This window comes from Malassezia vespertilionis, chromosome 1 (assembly GCF_029542925.1).
Source record: "Malassezia vespertilionis chromosome 1, complete sequence".
NCBI classification, from domain to species: domain Eukaryota; kingdom Fungi; phylum Basidiomycota; class Malasseziomycetes; order Malasseziales; family Malasseziaceae; genus Malassezia; species Malassezia vespertilionis.
The window spans coordinates 484,221-497,879 of record NC_079247.1 but is presented as its reverse complement, the minus strand read 5'-3'; the positions used below and the strand labels follow the sequence as shown (position 1 = coordinate 497,879).

General features: G+C 55.6%; 9 protein-coding genes across 9 annotated transcripts; 6 read left to right on the top strand and 3 right to left on the bottom strand.

The window, feature by feature from the left end:
* Nucleotides 1-16: 16 nt before the first annotated feature.
* On the bottom strand, nt 17-2,518 carry RAD54 (DNA-dependent ATPase protein rad54; the record flags this gene model as incomplete). The annotated part of the gene is made up of 1 exon (XM_056205148.1): nt 17-2,518. One exon carries the CDS (start codon nt 2,516-2,518, stop codon nt 17-19), a length of 2,502 nt encoding a protein of 833 aa, XP_056061123.1.
* Nucleotides 2,519-2,618: 100 nt separating this feature from the next.
* On the top strand, nt 2,619-3,695 carry MVES1_000286 (uncharacterized protein; the record flags this gene model as incomplete). The annotated part of the gene is made up of 1 exon (XM_056205147.1): nt 2,619-3,695. The coding sequence occupies one exon, from the start codon at nt 2,619-2,621 to the stop codon at nt 3,693-3,695; it is 1,077 nt and encodes a 358-aa protein (XP_056061122.1).
* A 61-nt stretch (nt 3,696-3,756) lies between these two features.
* MTR3 (3'-5'-exoribonuclease) lies at nt 3,757-4,794 on the top strand (the record flags this gene model as incomplete). Its single annotated transcript, XM_056205146.1, has 6 exons — nt 3,757-3,966; nt 4,012-4,027; nt 4,058-4,140; nt 4,182-4,493; nt 4,525-4,648; nt 4,679-4,794. The coding sequence occupies 6 exons, from the start codon at nt 3,757-3,759 to the stop codon at nt 4,792-4,794; spliced, it is 861 nt and encodes a 286-aa protein (XP_056061121.1).
* A 60-nt stretch (nt 4,795-4,854) lies between these two features.
* tgs1 (putative diacylglycerol O-acyltransferase tgs1) lies at nt 4,855-5,973 on the top strand (the record flags this gene model as incomplete). The annotated part of the gene is made up of 6 exons (XM_056205145.1): nt 4,855-5,053; nt 5,093-5,131; nt 5,161-5,215; nt 5,267-5,389; nt 5,419-5,428; nt 5,458-5,973. 6 exons carry the CDS (start codon nt 4,855-4,857, stop codon nt 5,971-5,973), a joined length of 942 nt encoding a protein of 313 aa, XP_056061120.1.
* An 83-nt stretch (nt 5,974-6,056) lies between these two features.
* On the top strand, nt 6,057-6,451 carry MVES1_000283 (uncharacterized protein; the record flags this gene model as incomplete). Its single annotated transcript, XM_056205144.1, has 3 exons — nt 6,057-6,059; nt 6,109-6,261; nt 6,299-6,451. The coding sequence occupies 3 exons, from the start codon at nt 6,057-6,059 to the stop codon at nt 6,449-6,451; spliced, it is 309 nt and encodes a 102-aa protein (XP_056061119.1).
* A 350-nt stretch (nt 6,452-6,801) lies between these two features.
* UBC2 (E2 ubiquitin-conjugating enzyme) lies at nt 6,802-7,381 on the top strand (the record flags this gene model as incomplete). Its single annotated transcript, XM_056205143.1, has 3 exons — nt 6,802-6,804; nt 6,857-6,983; nt 7,014-7,381. 3 exons carry the CDS (start codon nt 6,802-6,804, stop codon nt 7,379-7,381), a joined length of 498 nt encoding a protein of 165 aa, XP_056061118.1.
* Nucleotides 7,382-7,562: 181 nt separating this feature from the next.
* On the top strand, nt 7,563-9,164 carry LCB1 (serine C-palmitoyltransferase; the record flags this gene model as incomplete). The annotated part of the gene is made up of 1 exon (XM_056205142.1): nt 7,563-9,164. One exon carries the CDS (start codon nt 7,563-7,565, stop codon nt 9,162-9,164), a length of 1,602 nt encoding a protein of 533 aa, XP_056061117.1.
* A 19-nt stretch (nt 9,165-9,183) lies between these two features.
* TAF5 (Transcription initiation factor TFIID subunit 5) lies at nt 9,184-11,697 on the bottom strand (the record flags this gene model as incomplete). The annotated part of the gene is made up of 1 exon (XM_056205141.1): nt 9,184-11,697. One exon carries the CDS (start codon nt 11,695-11,697, stop codon nt 9,184-9,186), a length of 2,514 nt encoding a protein of 837 aa, XP_056061116.1.
* Nucleotides 11,698-11,756: 59 nt separating this feature from the next.
* On the bottom strand, nt 11,757-12,725 carry MVES1_000279 (uncharacterized protein; the record flags this gene model as incomplete). Its single annotated transcript, XM_056205140.1, has 1 exon — nt 11,757-12,725. The coding sequence occupies one exon, from the start codon at nt 12,723-12,725 to the stop codon at nt 11,757-11,759; it is 969 nt and encodes a 322-aa protein (XP_056061115.1).
* Nucleotides 12,726-13,659: the final 934 nt, after the last annotated feature.

The following is a 13,659-nucleotide window of genomic DNA, read 5'->3' as shown; positions in this document are numbered from 1 at the left end:
AGGGCATCGGGCCCGATTAATGGCTACAGTACTGGAATACGTAGGAAATGTCGTCGTGCACGACTTCGGCGCGCAAGAGATCGTCGTGGAGCGCGCCCAAGTCGTCTCTGTGAAAATGGTTCCAGCTGTGTGTAAGTAAGTAAAGTACGTACGTGCTCGTATCTCCGTAAAGCATGGCAGGCGCGTTGGCGACTTGTTTTCCGTGCTGGCACCGCTTGCATTTGTAGGTATCGTGTGTGTCGCACAAAGTTGCAGCCTTGAATTGGAAAAGAGCACGCAAGTCCTCTCCAGAAAAGTGTCGCTCGGCATCCAGTGCCTCATCAACAACACACGACGAAAGCGCCTGCTTGTGTGACTGCCGCTGGAGAATCTTTTCCTCAATGGACCCCGTGGCGATAAAGCGGTAGACAAAACACGATTTTTTCTGGCCATCGCGCCATACACGCGCAAGCGCTTGCTGATCCGAAGCAGGGTTCCAGTCGGGGTCAAATAGCACTAGCCGGTTGGCACCGATCAAGTTCAGGCCGCAACCGCCGGCTTTGGAGGAAAGCAAAAAGATAAACTCGGGTGCTTGGGGATCATTAAATCGGTCCACGAGGCGTTGGCGCTTGCCGATATTCATCGTGCCGTCCAAGCGGAAAAATCCCCAGCGGCGCGTGCGGCAGAGACGCTCAAATAAGTCGAGTGTTTGTGTATAGTTGCTAATAAGCACGATCTTGTCGTCGGTCGTCGTACGGATGGTGTGCAGGAAACGTGCGAGGACGGCCAACTTGCCCGAAAGTTCCACGGTAACACTGCGACGATCGCCTGGCTTGTACCCTTCGGGAAAAAGTTGTTCGCTGCCGTCCAAGTCGTCGGGCAAGTTGAGCAAGTCGGGGTGATTGCACAGCTTTTTTAAAATGCCAATGGCCTTGAGCGGCTGGGATCCGACGCCGCGAAGCAGCCGCTTGATCGACGGCGACTTGACAAACAAGTCGTAGAGCGCCAATTGGAACGGAGACAGATTGCAAAAAACAACGTGCTCGTACTTGACCGGCAAGTATTTCGAGAGAATATCGTTGGTGCGGCGAATAATAAACTGGCTCACAATTCCTGTTAGTTCCTGTAGCTTTTCACGGCCCGCCTGCTGCTGTTTATCAGTCGCACTGGCATCGCGGCCGCGCAATATATCGATCTCAAAGCGCTTGCGGAACATGTTGCGGTTGCCCAGCACATCGGGAATGGCAAAGTTGAGCAAAGAAAAGTATTCGGAAAGATCGTTTTGGATCGGCGTTCCGGATAAAATGACGCGACGCTTGACATTGATCATGTCGAGCGTCTGTACAGTGAGGGAATCCGCATTCTTCAGTCGGTGGCCTTCGTCGCAGAGGAGCAAGCCCACTTCGGCCTTGCCCAGCACCTCTTGCAAGTTTCGCAGCGTTTCGTAGGAAACAATCATGACGGGATGCACAACGGCACGACCTTTTGCCTCGGACCAGCGTTGTACAGATTCAAACATTCGCTCGCGTGAGAGTTTGCCGTCCAGTGCAAGTGCGCCGGGCGCCGAGGTCCCCAGCCACTTTACCAGCTCGTTCGCCCAATTGCGCACAAGACTCGAGGGGCATACAATGATGCATTTTTCAATAATGCTCTTGCCAGGTGACGGCGATTGACGCAGTAGCGTCCACATGAGTGCGATGCACTGCAGTGTTTTGCCGAGACCCATTTCGTCCGCCATAATGCACCCGTGTGCATTCTCCGATATCAGGCCAGTGGTACACCGGTAAAGGAACTTGACGCCTTCTACTTGGTGCGGCCGCAAAACCTTGCCCAGCCGTGGGTCAATGACCACCGGCACCTTTTCCTCCATCGTGACCCGCGGCTTGTCAAGGCCCAGCATGGCCGCGAGGCTTTTGTGTGGGCCGTTTGTCTGAAGCGTCCGTGTATGCTCTTCTGCTGCTGCAATTCGAAGTCGCTCGCGCTCGCGTTCAAAATCCATGTCGTCAACGGTGGGGTCAAAGAGGACAATTGCATGCTCCGACATGGGATCGTGCAGTGGGCGCGGTGGAATATCCACAGCGCGCCGCACACCGAGTGCAGCGTAGGTCATATGTGTCGCAACTGTCTCACCCTTGTCATTCCGTATGGACGGAATCGCAAACCTGCGCTGCAACGCGTCGGGCTTGGCCTCGTACACCGTCCACTTGCGCCGGTCGACGTTCAGGGAGACGCCAGATGCGTCAATGTTTTTGTATACGCCTTCGAGCGCGCGTTTTGGCTTCGGCCCTTGAATCTCATGCGGCGCATCGTTCTCCTCTCCCTCCGTACCGAGACCTGCATAATTTACGCGCGCGCGCTTTCGCAGACCCGCAACGGCCTGCTCGCGACGCGCAGAAGACGGCGTCTTGAACGGTTTTTGTCCGAGCAGAGGCCCAAATCCGCCACCACTCGCGAGCTGCCTGCTTCCGAGCTCATCATCGTGCTTTTTGGGCGTGTTGGTTTGCTCGCCAAGCACCGAAAGAATCGCGCTGCGACGCATTTAAGCAACACTTTGGCCACACGCGCCACGCGCCACATGTCCCATCACGTGCTATGCGGTACACCGCCTCATCAAAAGGATGCCAAGCTGCCCAGCGACAATGAGAGTTTTTGCCGTTGCGTTTGCAGCACTAGCAGCTGTGCGCGGAGCACAGTGGTCACTCTCAGAAACGATTCAAGGCGATGCATTTTACGATAAATTTGACTTTTACCACGGACCTGACCCCACAAACGGCTTGGTCGTTTACCAGGACCTTGACAATGCCAAGAATTTAAACTTGACCGAGGTGAAAGATAAAAGTTTCTTCATGCGTGTAAGCACTGTACAGAAACAGACGGAAGGGCGCCCCTCTGTGCGTATCCATTCCAAACAGACGTTCCAGGATGCGGTGCTTATTCTCGAAGCCTCCCATTTTCCCACCGGTTGCGCTGTGTGGCCCGCATTTTGGACCGTGACTGGGGCCATCACGCCGACAAACGGGAGCGTCGGATGGCCTGAAGGCGGTGAGATTGATATTGCTGAGAATGTAAACGATCAATACACGTACAACCAAGCCTCGATTCACGTTGCGGGGCAGTGCGAGGTTGGAGGCGGGCCGCAGACAGGAACGACTGTCTTCCCGCAGTGCAACTACCAGGCGAACCAGGAGAGTGGGTGCAGGATTGCGATGAATGGTACCGATACGATTACGTGGGGCAATGCTTTGAACAAAAACGGTGGCGGCCTTGTCGCGATGCAGCGCGATTTCAGCAATGGCGGCAAAGGAATCCGTATGTGGTTCTGGGACAAGGGCAAGCAGCCGGACGAGCTCAAGAATCCCGGCAAGACTATTGACCCCGATAGCTGGGGCACGCCGAGCGCCAACTTTGGCTTGACTAACTGCAAGGACCAGTTCGACGCGCACAGAATCGTGCTCAACATCGCACTCTCTGGCGCAAATAACTGGGCACATGTGTCTTACCCTGACACGCCGTGCCTCAAGAAGTACCAGTCCGACGCTGAGCAAGTCGGGAACCACGGAAACAGCTTTAACAGGGCGTACTGGAAGATAGAAAACCTATACATCTACGAAAATGGCGATGGATCGGGGAATGAGGGATACAATATGCGTTCTTACCCGACAGTGATGCTGGTCTGCACGGTACTTGCGTCTGCAGCCGTGTACATGCTCCTGTAGCCTGAAACTAGAAACCCATAGCGTTGCAGTTAACTCCACTTTTTTTTTCACAAATTGCACCATGGCGCAGTACGATAAACGCCGTGCCAACGGGCCGGAAGATACGTACCTGCCAGTATTCGACCTCTCGGTGCATCCTTCCGCACCTGAAGGCTCTGTATGGGTGATCGACGAGCACCGCTTGCTTACTGAGCCCAAACTGATACCCCCGTCAGAGCTGGCCTTGCAGACCATGGCGCTCGGTGTCGATTTGCCGAGTGCCGAGCGGATCGTGCGACGCAATGGGACGCCGCGAACTGAAGGCCGCGGACCACAGGATATTAGGCCAATACGTACGTGCATGCATGCAGCTCACCCTCCAGATGTGCAGCCTGGGATTATTCCAAACGCGAGTGGTAGTGCGCTCCTGGAATGTGGAAGTACGAAAATTGCTTGTGCAGTGTATGTATTTATGTGCGTGCTTATATTAGACATGGCCCACGACAGGTGCGTGGTCGGCAGTATGCGGGTAAAGCGGAATTGAACGTGAATGTGGACATGTCGCCGTTCTCGCGCACGGTACGTTGCAAGCCCGGCAAGGATGCAGAAGCGCCGGGGCTTGCAGCGCTGGTCGAGCAGGCTCTGCTCCCTTCGATTCGACTTGAGCTGCTTCCTAAATCGTCGATTGACGTGTACGTAAATGTGCTGGACATGGATACCACCGAGCTTGGGTGCGTCGCGCTGGCAATCACAGCGGCTAGCGCAGCGCTGGCAGAATCGGGTATTGAAATGTACGGCCTCGTGACGAGCGCCGCTGCGGTACGTATAGCGCGCTGACTGACATGAAAAGTGTGCAATTCCTTCGCTTCCGCGCGACAATGCATGCGTTCAGCAATGGGTCGTCGATCCATCCAGGGACGAGGCTGCGCAAGCAAGCACGCATATGCTTATCGCTACAATGCCTGCGCTCGATCGTACGACATGTTATACACTACGGGGTCCAGTATACGAGACAGCGGCGCTTTCTCAAGTATCCGAGATGCTCGTTGCTGCCACTGGAAAGCTGCACGGCATTGCCGCACAGTCGCTCTTTTTGTTGGCGCATGGCGCGTGCACGTAGTCCCAAAACACTTAGATCCCAAATTAATTCGCCCCCGCCCGCACATCTCTTGGACCCTCCATGGCCGATCAGGAAAGCCCGCTGGAGACAGCTCAACGGATTGCGATCCGAAAACGAGACGATCTTCCGGCGTCTATGCACAAATACTGGCGGGTAAGAACTTCGCTCTTTTCTCGTTTTGAAGAAGGCATCTTGCTAGACCAAGAATCCTGGTTCTCCGTCACGCCAGAGGCTGTTGCATATCGTCTCGCGGAGCAATGTGCATGCGACGTGATACTAGATGCATGCTGTGGTGCAGGTGGGAACCTTATCCAATTTGCAACGACGTGCCAGCACGGTAGGTGCCCGCAGTCGGCTAACATGCAGCGGTGGGCATTGAGATCGACCCTGTCAAGGCCGCCATGGCGCGGCATAATGGTGTGTACGGGTGAAACGATTAATCAATAGCGACAATATACGGCGTTTCGCACAGACTCACCGTGCTGTGCGGCGACTTTGTTGAATTTGCCAAGAGCTACAGCTTCGATTCGAGCAAAGCCGACGAAACGGCAAACGAGGCGCCATGGTACGGCTGGAACCACAGGAAAATTGATATGTATGTTGGTACTTGGCACTGACACGCAGCATATTTTCGGTACGCGCTTTGCATGCTGCTGACAACAGTCACCGCCATGGGGCGGCGTCGATTATCGCAACCCCCCAAAAGTCATGTCGCCCTCTACTGGCCCTGACGAATGGACACGTGTAGAAGATAAGCGCCATTCGCGCCGTCGTCCGCCCGCCAAGCTTGCAGAGCGCGCGAAAGCAGAAACATGCGCAAACCTAAGCGTGGATACTGCTGCAGCACCCCCAGATGAAGACCAGGTCATGACGCGATGGGGAAACCATGTGACAGACAAATTGCATTATCCCGCCGATAATGAGGCGTTTTCAAAGTCACCGGCTACCAAATATTGGGACTCGTACTCGCTGATGCGGCTGCAGCCAGTCAACGGTTTCGAAATGTTTAAGCTGTGCCGCAGCATTACACAAAAAAACCTATTTTACCTACCTCGCAATTTGGACCTAGAGGAATTGGTGCAACTGACTAAGAGCATCTCCGGAACGCACATTTCTGCGCATGTCGAGGAGCTGTGGCTTGGCACGCGCCTCAAGGCACTGGGCGTGTACCTGTCCTGAGCCGAGAATGTTTAGTAATGTAGCGGCACATGGCCCGATGCGCAAGTCTCACGACAGTTGCCCTTTGACGCCTCTATACAACGATGGTAGGTGTAGCATTGCATGCGCGGCACGGGCAGTGTTGCTAACAAGCAGGACTTTTGCTTTTGTATCCCCATTGTTTTCGGATGTCCGAACAAGATTAAGCAGGAGGGCGACGGCACTCCGTACGTGTGCCCGAGGTGCAACAATGCCCAGGTCGTGGAGGCCAAATCGCGCATGTGGTTTGAACTTTGCTGGATCCCTTTGGTATGTGCAAGCACGCAAATGTAGTTAACATATACAGATTCCGCTTAAATCAAACCATGTTTGGCTATGCGGTATCTGCAATTGGCAGCACTCGCGCGACGGCGGCTTCCAGCCGCAGGCCGCAGGCGCAATGCCGCCACCGCCGCAGCAGCCGCAAGGCTATGGTATGCAAGGCTATCAACCCATGTAATATAGTAGAGCATCACACATCATGGCAGGGACTTTTGTACTAGCTGCATCTTCTTCTGTACCTACCATGTGTGCAACTAGTATCCATGATTACAGGCCATTAACGGGTACATTGATTTTACTGCACTACCGACTGCCGCCTCCGCTGCCATCCATGGCGGAGTCGCGCGCCAAAGCATCGCGAGGCGGGGCGAGGCGCACGCGCTGCGCATCGGCCGAACGAGGCCATCTCTATTATTAAATTTGCCACGTGGTAGCGCGACGCAATCCCTCCAGCGCCGCATGAACATCTTATACCCTCACAGTTGGATTCCTGTCCCCAAACTAGACTGTGCCTTTGTCCATACCTAGATGGTGCGTATTTGATAGAAGAGAAAGGGCGTGCATGGCTAACGCGAATGTACAGTCTACGCCGTCAAAGCGAAGACTAATTCGAGACTTTAAGCGGCTCTCCTCGGATCCGCCAGGTGGTATCTCCGGCGCACCTTGCGCAGACAATCTGCTTGTGTGGAATGCGGTGATTTTTGGGCCTGGTGCGTTTACGGTGTGGTGCTAACATGCAGCGGAAACGCCATTTGAAGATGGAACCTTCAAGCTACTGATGACTTTTGACGAAGCGTACCCAAATAAGCCTCCGTCGGTCAAGTTTTTGAGCAAAATGTTCCATCCCAATGTATATGCGAATGGGGAATTATGCTTAGACATTCTCCAAAACCGATGGAGCCCGACATACGATGTGGCCGCTGTGCTCACAAGTATCCAGAGTCTATTGCACGACCCCAATCCAAACAGCCCAGCAAATGCAGAAGCCGCATCGCTATACCGAGAAAATATGAAAGAATACGTGCGGCGCGTCAAGCAAACCGTTGAGCAAAGCTGGATTGATGAGACGGAAGATGCTTCCGCAAATGCAGACGAAGAAGCACTGTAATACAGCTGGTACAAATCGCTACTGACGATACTCTCCTGTGCACTGCGTATTAAATTAGACGTAATTGCTGTGCTCGCACCCCACCGTCCCAACACGTAGTGCGCCGCGATGGGCCAATTTAATTTCAGTATTACCCAATCGACGTCTTCCGTCGAACGCCCACTTGCCGCGTTTTGCAGGGATGGAAAACCAGCAAGAATATGACGACCCGTTCTCGGCCATAGGCAGTGGTCTGAGAGGGTTCTTTCGCTCATTGCCAGGGCATGGTATTGTGATGCGCTACATTGCGAGTAGCTATCAAAAAGACCCTATCCGTTCGCTCCTCGAGTTGATTCTCTTCATTTTTGCGGTGCGCACGATTTTGCAGAACCGCACGCGAAGCGGACAGTCGACGTCCAACTATGTACAGTTGAGCGAGAGCGAGATCGACTACCTTGTCCAGGACTTTGAGCCAGAGCCACTTTGTCAGCCGCTGACAGAGACAGAGAAGCACGACCTGGAAAGCGTGCCCATGATTGTGGGCCACACGGGCCCCCACGTAAAAGTCACTGCAACATGGCTCAGTGGAACACAGCCAAAAGACGTGATCAATATGGCAAGCTTCAATTTTGCTGGTTTGGTCAGCGATCCCGACATGAGCAAGCAAGCGCAAAAAATTCTGCGTGATTACGGCGTGGGCAGTTGCTCTCCCCCTGGCTTCTACGGTACGAGTGACATGCACATGCGCCTTGAAAAAGAGCTTGCGCGCTTTGTGGGAAAAGAGGATGCAATCATCTACAGTCAGGGATTCTCTACTGTTTCGGGCGTCATTCCCGCATTTAGCAAGCGCGGCGATATCATTGTCGCCGACGCTGGCGTGAATTTTGCCATTCAACAAGGACTGCAACTCTCGCGCAGCACGGTGTACTGGTACAACCACAACGACATGGACTCGCTCGAATCGCTCCTAAAGCGTGTTCAGGAGCAGCAGGACAAGAGCGACGGTCCCCTCCGGCGGCGCTTTATCGTAACCGAGGGATTCTTTGAGTCTGACGGCACCTGCTGCAACCTGCGCAAGATTGTCGAGCTGAAGAAGCGCTACCGTTTCCGCCTATTCTTGGACGAGTCGTACAGCCTCGGCGCGCTTGGCCCCACAGGCCGTGGCATTACCGAGGCACAGCAGGTGAGTGCCGACGATGTCGAGTTTATCATCGGCAACATGGCGATCGCGTTTGGTTCCAGCGGCGGTTTCTGTGCCTCGTCCTCCTTCGCGGTAAAGCACCAGCGCATCAATGGCCTCTCCTTCGTTTTCTCTGCGGCTATGCCCGTGATGCTCGCCACGGGCTCCATGCTGGCGATGCAAAAGCTGAGCATGCACGCCGAGCTCATGACCAGACTGCGCGAAAACGTGAACAAGGTGCGCGCAGTGTTGACCAAGATCGAGAGCATCTATATCCCGAGCGACCCTGACAGTCCGCTGATCCATATCCAGGTACGCAGCAAGACAAACGCGCTGCAGGACCACTTGGCCCCTCCGTCGCCAAACTCGGTTGAGAATATGCACGACTTGAGCATCAAGGAGCAGGAACAACTCCTCCAGCAGATTGTGGAGCGGGCACTGAACAGCGGTGTGATGCTCACACGCTCGAGGCGCCTGCCCAACGTCATGCATGCGAGCCAATACCTCCACGCAGGTCCGAGCATTCCGCTTGCCGTCAGTGCTGCCTTCAGCGCCACCGACGTTGCAAGCGGCGCGGATATTGTGCGTGGGGCTATTGTCAGTGTGCTTGGTGATCGCCGTTAGCATTTCATAGCACACTACGCTACGGTCCACTATCTGGTCCATACACGCCCGACGCAAGGCAGAGATTGCGGGGGGAGAAATGCACGTCGTAGACGGGGGTGTTTTTCGTAAAGTACGTTGCGACGCAGTCAGCACTTGCGCGCGCAGCGTCAAAGTGCAGTGCACTGCCATCGTGCACCGCTGGCATCTCCTGGCCTGCCGCGCGCACGTCCCAGCAGCGAACGGTTTCGTCAGCAGCGCCCGACACAAGCACGGCACTGTCCGCACTAAAGTCCATTTCGTGGATTGTGCTCGTGTGTCCCCACATTTTCTTGATCCGCCGGCCGCTCGCAAGATCCCAAAGGGAGATGGAGTACGCGTCTGGCGAGGGGTCGAGTTGCTGGGCAAGAGAGCCGAGCGTGTTGCCGCCGCTCGCAGACGCCAAGTAGCGGCCGTCGGTGCTGATACGGATACAGGAAACGGGCGATTGGTGGCCGACAAAGAGACGCACACATGCACCGCGCTGTACGTCCCACAATCTGCACGTACGGTCCGAAGAGCCAGTGGCAAGGTACAGTGAATTGGGGTGGAAGCGCACGCAGTCCACGTCAGACAAGTGGCCAGCGTAAATGCGCAGCGGATTGATTCGCTCTGTGCTCCAAAGTCGCGCGGTGCGGTCCGCACTTGCGGTGGCAAAGTAGGTGCCAAGCGGGCCCCAAGTCACATCCCATACAGGGTACTGGTGCCCACGGTACGCTGCGAGCGCGGAATAGGTATCCAAGCTCCAGAGTCGGGTGATGCCTTCTGCGCTGCAGCTCAATAGACTGCGGGGGCTGCTTCCGCTCCCGCCAACGGGATCAAAAGCAACGCTGTATACGGGCGCACTGTGGCCCACAAGCTTGCGCGACGTCTCGGCGCGAGGAACACGGTGCTTGTGTAGCGACTTGCGGTCGCGCACGGTGGACAGGTTCAGGTCGCTTTCCAGCTCGCGCAATGGCTCGCCTTTCAAGCTCCATACCTGTACGTAGCTTTCTTCAAAGCCCGCAGCCATCAACGTGAGATCCTCGGAGAATTTAGAGCAGGTCATGCCGTCCTCGGCATCGTAAAAGGTGTATAGGCACACACTAGGGAGACCGACGGTGCGTGGGACACCGGGCCATCCATTCTCCTGCTTTCCAGCATCGTTGGCGACGCTGGCAGACTCAATGGGAAGCGAGGGATCAATGCGCAGGCACTTGCGAGCGTCGCGCACGCGCTCGACTTCTCGCAGCAAATCCACCGTGCGGAATGTCGAGGGCTGCGGCGGCAAGTCGACCAGCGCGGGGCCAAGTAGGTCGGCATTCGGGTCGGGCTCGCCCATCTCCTCGTTCTCTTCCTCCTCGCTAGCGTTGCGGGCGGAAGGCACTGCGGATTCGGAGCGCGCGCGTTGCGTCTCGGGTGCGGGTGTGCCGTCGTTTTTCGGAGTGTCGACGGCACGCTGCTGCTGCTGCTCGCCTTTCAAAATATGATCCACTTCCTCTTTCAAATCGTCCGCAAGTGGGATGCGTGAGTGCAGCTTTAGTTGGGGGCCGGCAGCGCGTGCATTATAGTCCGCAATCGTGTCCGTCTCGGTCACCGCGTTCGACTGGAGCGAGGGGTGAAAACGCGAAGCAGAAAAAGAGCTCGGTGCGCTCGAGTAGGTCAGGCCGACACCGGTAAGTCCCGTGCCTTCCTCGAGCTCGGAGGGATTCAGCTGGAACATGGAATGACGCAGCACTTGCAGACGGCAGCGCTCGTTGATGATCTTAAGCATTGCTTCACGCCCACGGCGCGAAGGCTCAAGCATATTGTCAATCAGCGAAGCATCGTCCATGCTCGCAAAGCCTACCGGGCTCGTCCCATCCGTAAGCCATCCAATTAGTAGGCCAAACACGTTTGGCGACATTTTTACCACGTAGCGCTCCGTGCGGAAGCGCTGCGCAAGCTCATCTGACTGTATTTGTGACGGCAAGCAAAGCGCACGCAAATGCGAGAGGAGAGAGGCGTGCATCGGCTGGAAGAAAGAAGTGTGTGCCACGTAAAATTCTTCGGCAGCGGACCCCAGTCCCATGTCCACAAGGTTCATGTAGCTATGCACAAATAGTGGAAGTAGCAGCGGCAGTAGCTCCGGCTGATATATATCCAAACTGCCGCAGCACCATGTTTTGATCATGGCAAAGCCACGCGCGGTATCTGTAGGATCAAGCAACAGCGCTTGCGCCCCGGCGTGCTCCAGCGCAGAACTGGGGCCTGTATCCGGCGCATCTTTGTCGCGGGGATCGCGCGGCACATTCTTACTCGCAAGCTCAGCCATACTCACCGTCTGCGCGCCAAAGTGCGGGTCGTGTGCTTTTGCCGCGTCTGGCTGCGCAGCGCCGTCCGTCGCACCAATTTCCGCCTGCATCGCCGCAAGCGCTTTCGCAAAGCCGCGCGAGCGCAAGTACTCAATCACTGCTGACGATTCCATCTCGGGTGCAGGCGACTCTCCCGCCGTGCTTGTCGCACCCTCTGCAGCCGTCTCCGCTTTGCTCGTCATGACCGTTACAGCAAAACAGCGCACCGTTCCGGACTATGGAGCACGTGATCTATTTGCTTTTAGCTGCTACTCATTTGCAACTTGTTGCCAGCCAATCCATTGTTACTTGAGCCACGTCGCGAGCCTGGCCGCGTAGCACCAGGCGATGCAGGAGCCGAGGTGCCAGGCGGACCAAGTTTTCCCATCTTCAAGCCTTCATCCAGGTTGTTCAGGATATCCATGTCGTCCTCGTCAAGCACAAAGTCAAACAGCTGCGCGTTCGCTTCAATGCGGTGCTTTGTAAGTGACTTGGGCAGAATCACGTTGCCAAGCTGGATACCCCACCGGAGCAAGACCTGCGCGGGCGTCTTCCCGTGCTTGGAAGCAATTGCCTTAATCTCGGCACGGTCCAAAGCAGCACCCTGTGCCATTGGAGAATACGCCTCAATTTGTAGGCCACGCTTAAGCGTCTGCTCGCGCAGCACCTCGTGCGCAAAGAATGGATGCGATTCAATCTGGTTCACGACGGGCTTGATACGTGCATTCGGCAGCAGAGCATCTAGATGCTCCTCGTCAAAGTTGGAAACGCCAATCGATCGAACCTTACCAGCATCCACGGCGGCCTCCATTTCCTTCCAAGCGCTGAGGAATGACTCAATGCCAGGTTCAGGCGAGTGAATCAAGTACAAGTCAATGTACTTCATATCCAACTTGCGCAGTGACTCGTCAATCGCCGCGGTCACAGAGCTTTGGTCCGCATCCCACAGCTTGGTAGTAATGAAGATTTGCTCACGCGGCACGTTGTTGGCGGCGCACCACTCTTTCACGGCGCGGCCAACTGCTTCTTCATTGTTATACCGCGAGGCAGAATCGATATGGCGGTAGCCAGCGTCAAACGCCCACTTGACCGCCTGCTCGGTCGTGCCGTCGTTCGGCGCTTTGTAAACGCCGAGTGCCACTTGAGGAATGTCATACCCAGAGCTTAGCTTGACGCTCTGGGTGCTTACATTCCCTTTGCTGATGCCTTGCGCGGTCACGGGACCAACCATGAAAAATTCTTTGTTTGGTGAAACGAGCGATCAAGCTGGGCCGTCTCCCTTTATATACGTTTGCGCCGCGAATGGGCCCGGCTCCACACCACGCCATCAACGTCTAAAGCCAGATTGGATGCCTACGCTAAACTTATTTCGTAATATATCATTATTTTAACGAATCAACGTGCGTAATTTGAGACAACCCAGGGCTCTGCGCTCGTAATAAACGAATAGGGACATGAATGTCAGGGACTATTATGATCATTGCTTGCCCTGAGCTCTCGGTGCATAGCTCCTTAGTCAACGCTTACGGAATCCTGCGGGAGTAATGACAAAGACGCACAGACAATGGCTAGAACGTGCAGGTGGACGGATCGTGGGTATATAGAGCAGTCGGCGCGAAAGCTAATCGCCGATGCGTGTGCAAAGCTATTGGAGCGACGACGAAAGTGATGACGACGCCCAGCGCGCTATGGTCGAATGGGTGCACGAGGTAAATCGATTTCTCGGCGGTTCGCCGCGCCGGTCGTCGGACGTGATCCGTGCACGCCACAACGAATCGCCACGTTTGTCTTCTCAGACCGCCCCGGTTGGTACCGCTTCTCGCTTGCAAGGCCTACATATCTCCGCGCCACAGCCCATGTCTATATTGTGCTCAGCGCCGCCAACGCGGCTGTGCTCATCGTCAGGGAGCGAGTCGATCGAGGGCGGAGAGCCTGCGACGCCGTATCCTGTGCGATTCAGGCCCTACTGTGCGGCAGCGCCACAAGCACTGAAGCGCTTCTCGCTGCAAGGCCCACTGCCGCCGCAGAAACTCTCCCCTGTGATTCCACTGCCCAATCGCCCCGCCGCTACCGACGTGCCGAAGGATATAGAAGAGGACGATGCAAGCCTGTGCTTGGCCACGAGCGAGAGTCCCATAGCTACATCACCAATTTTCTACAAATCG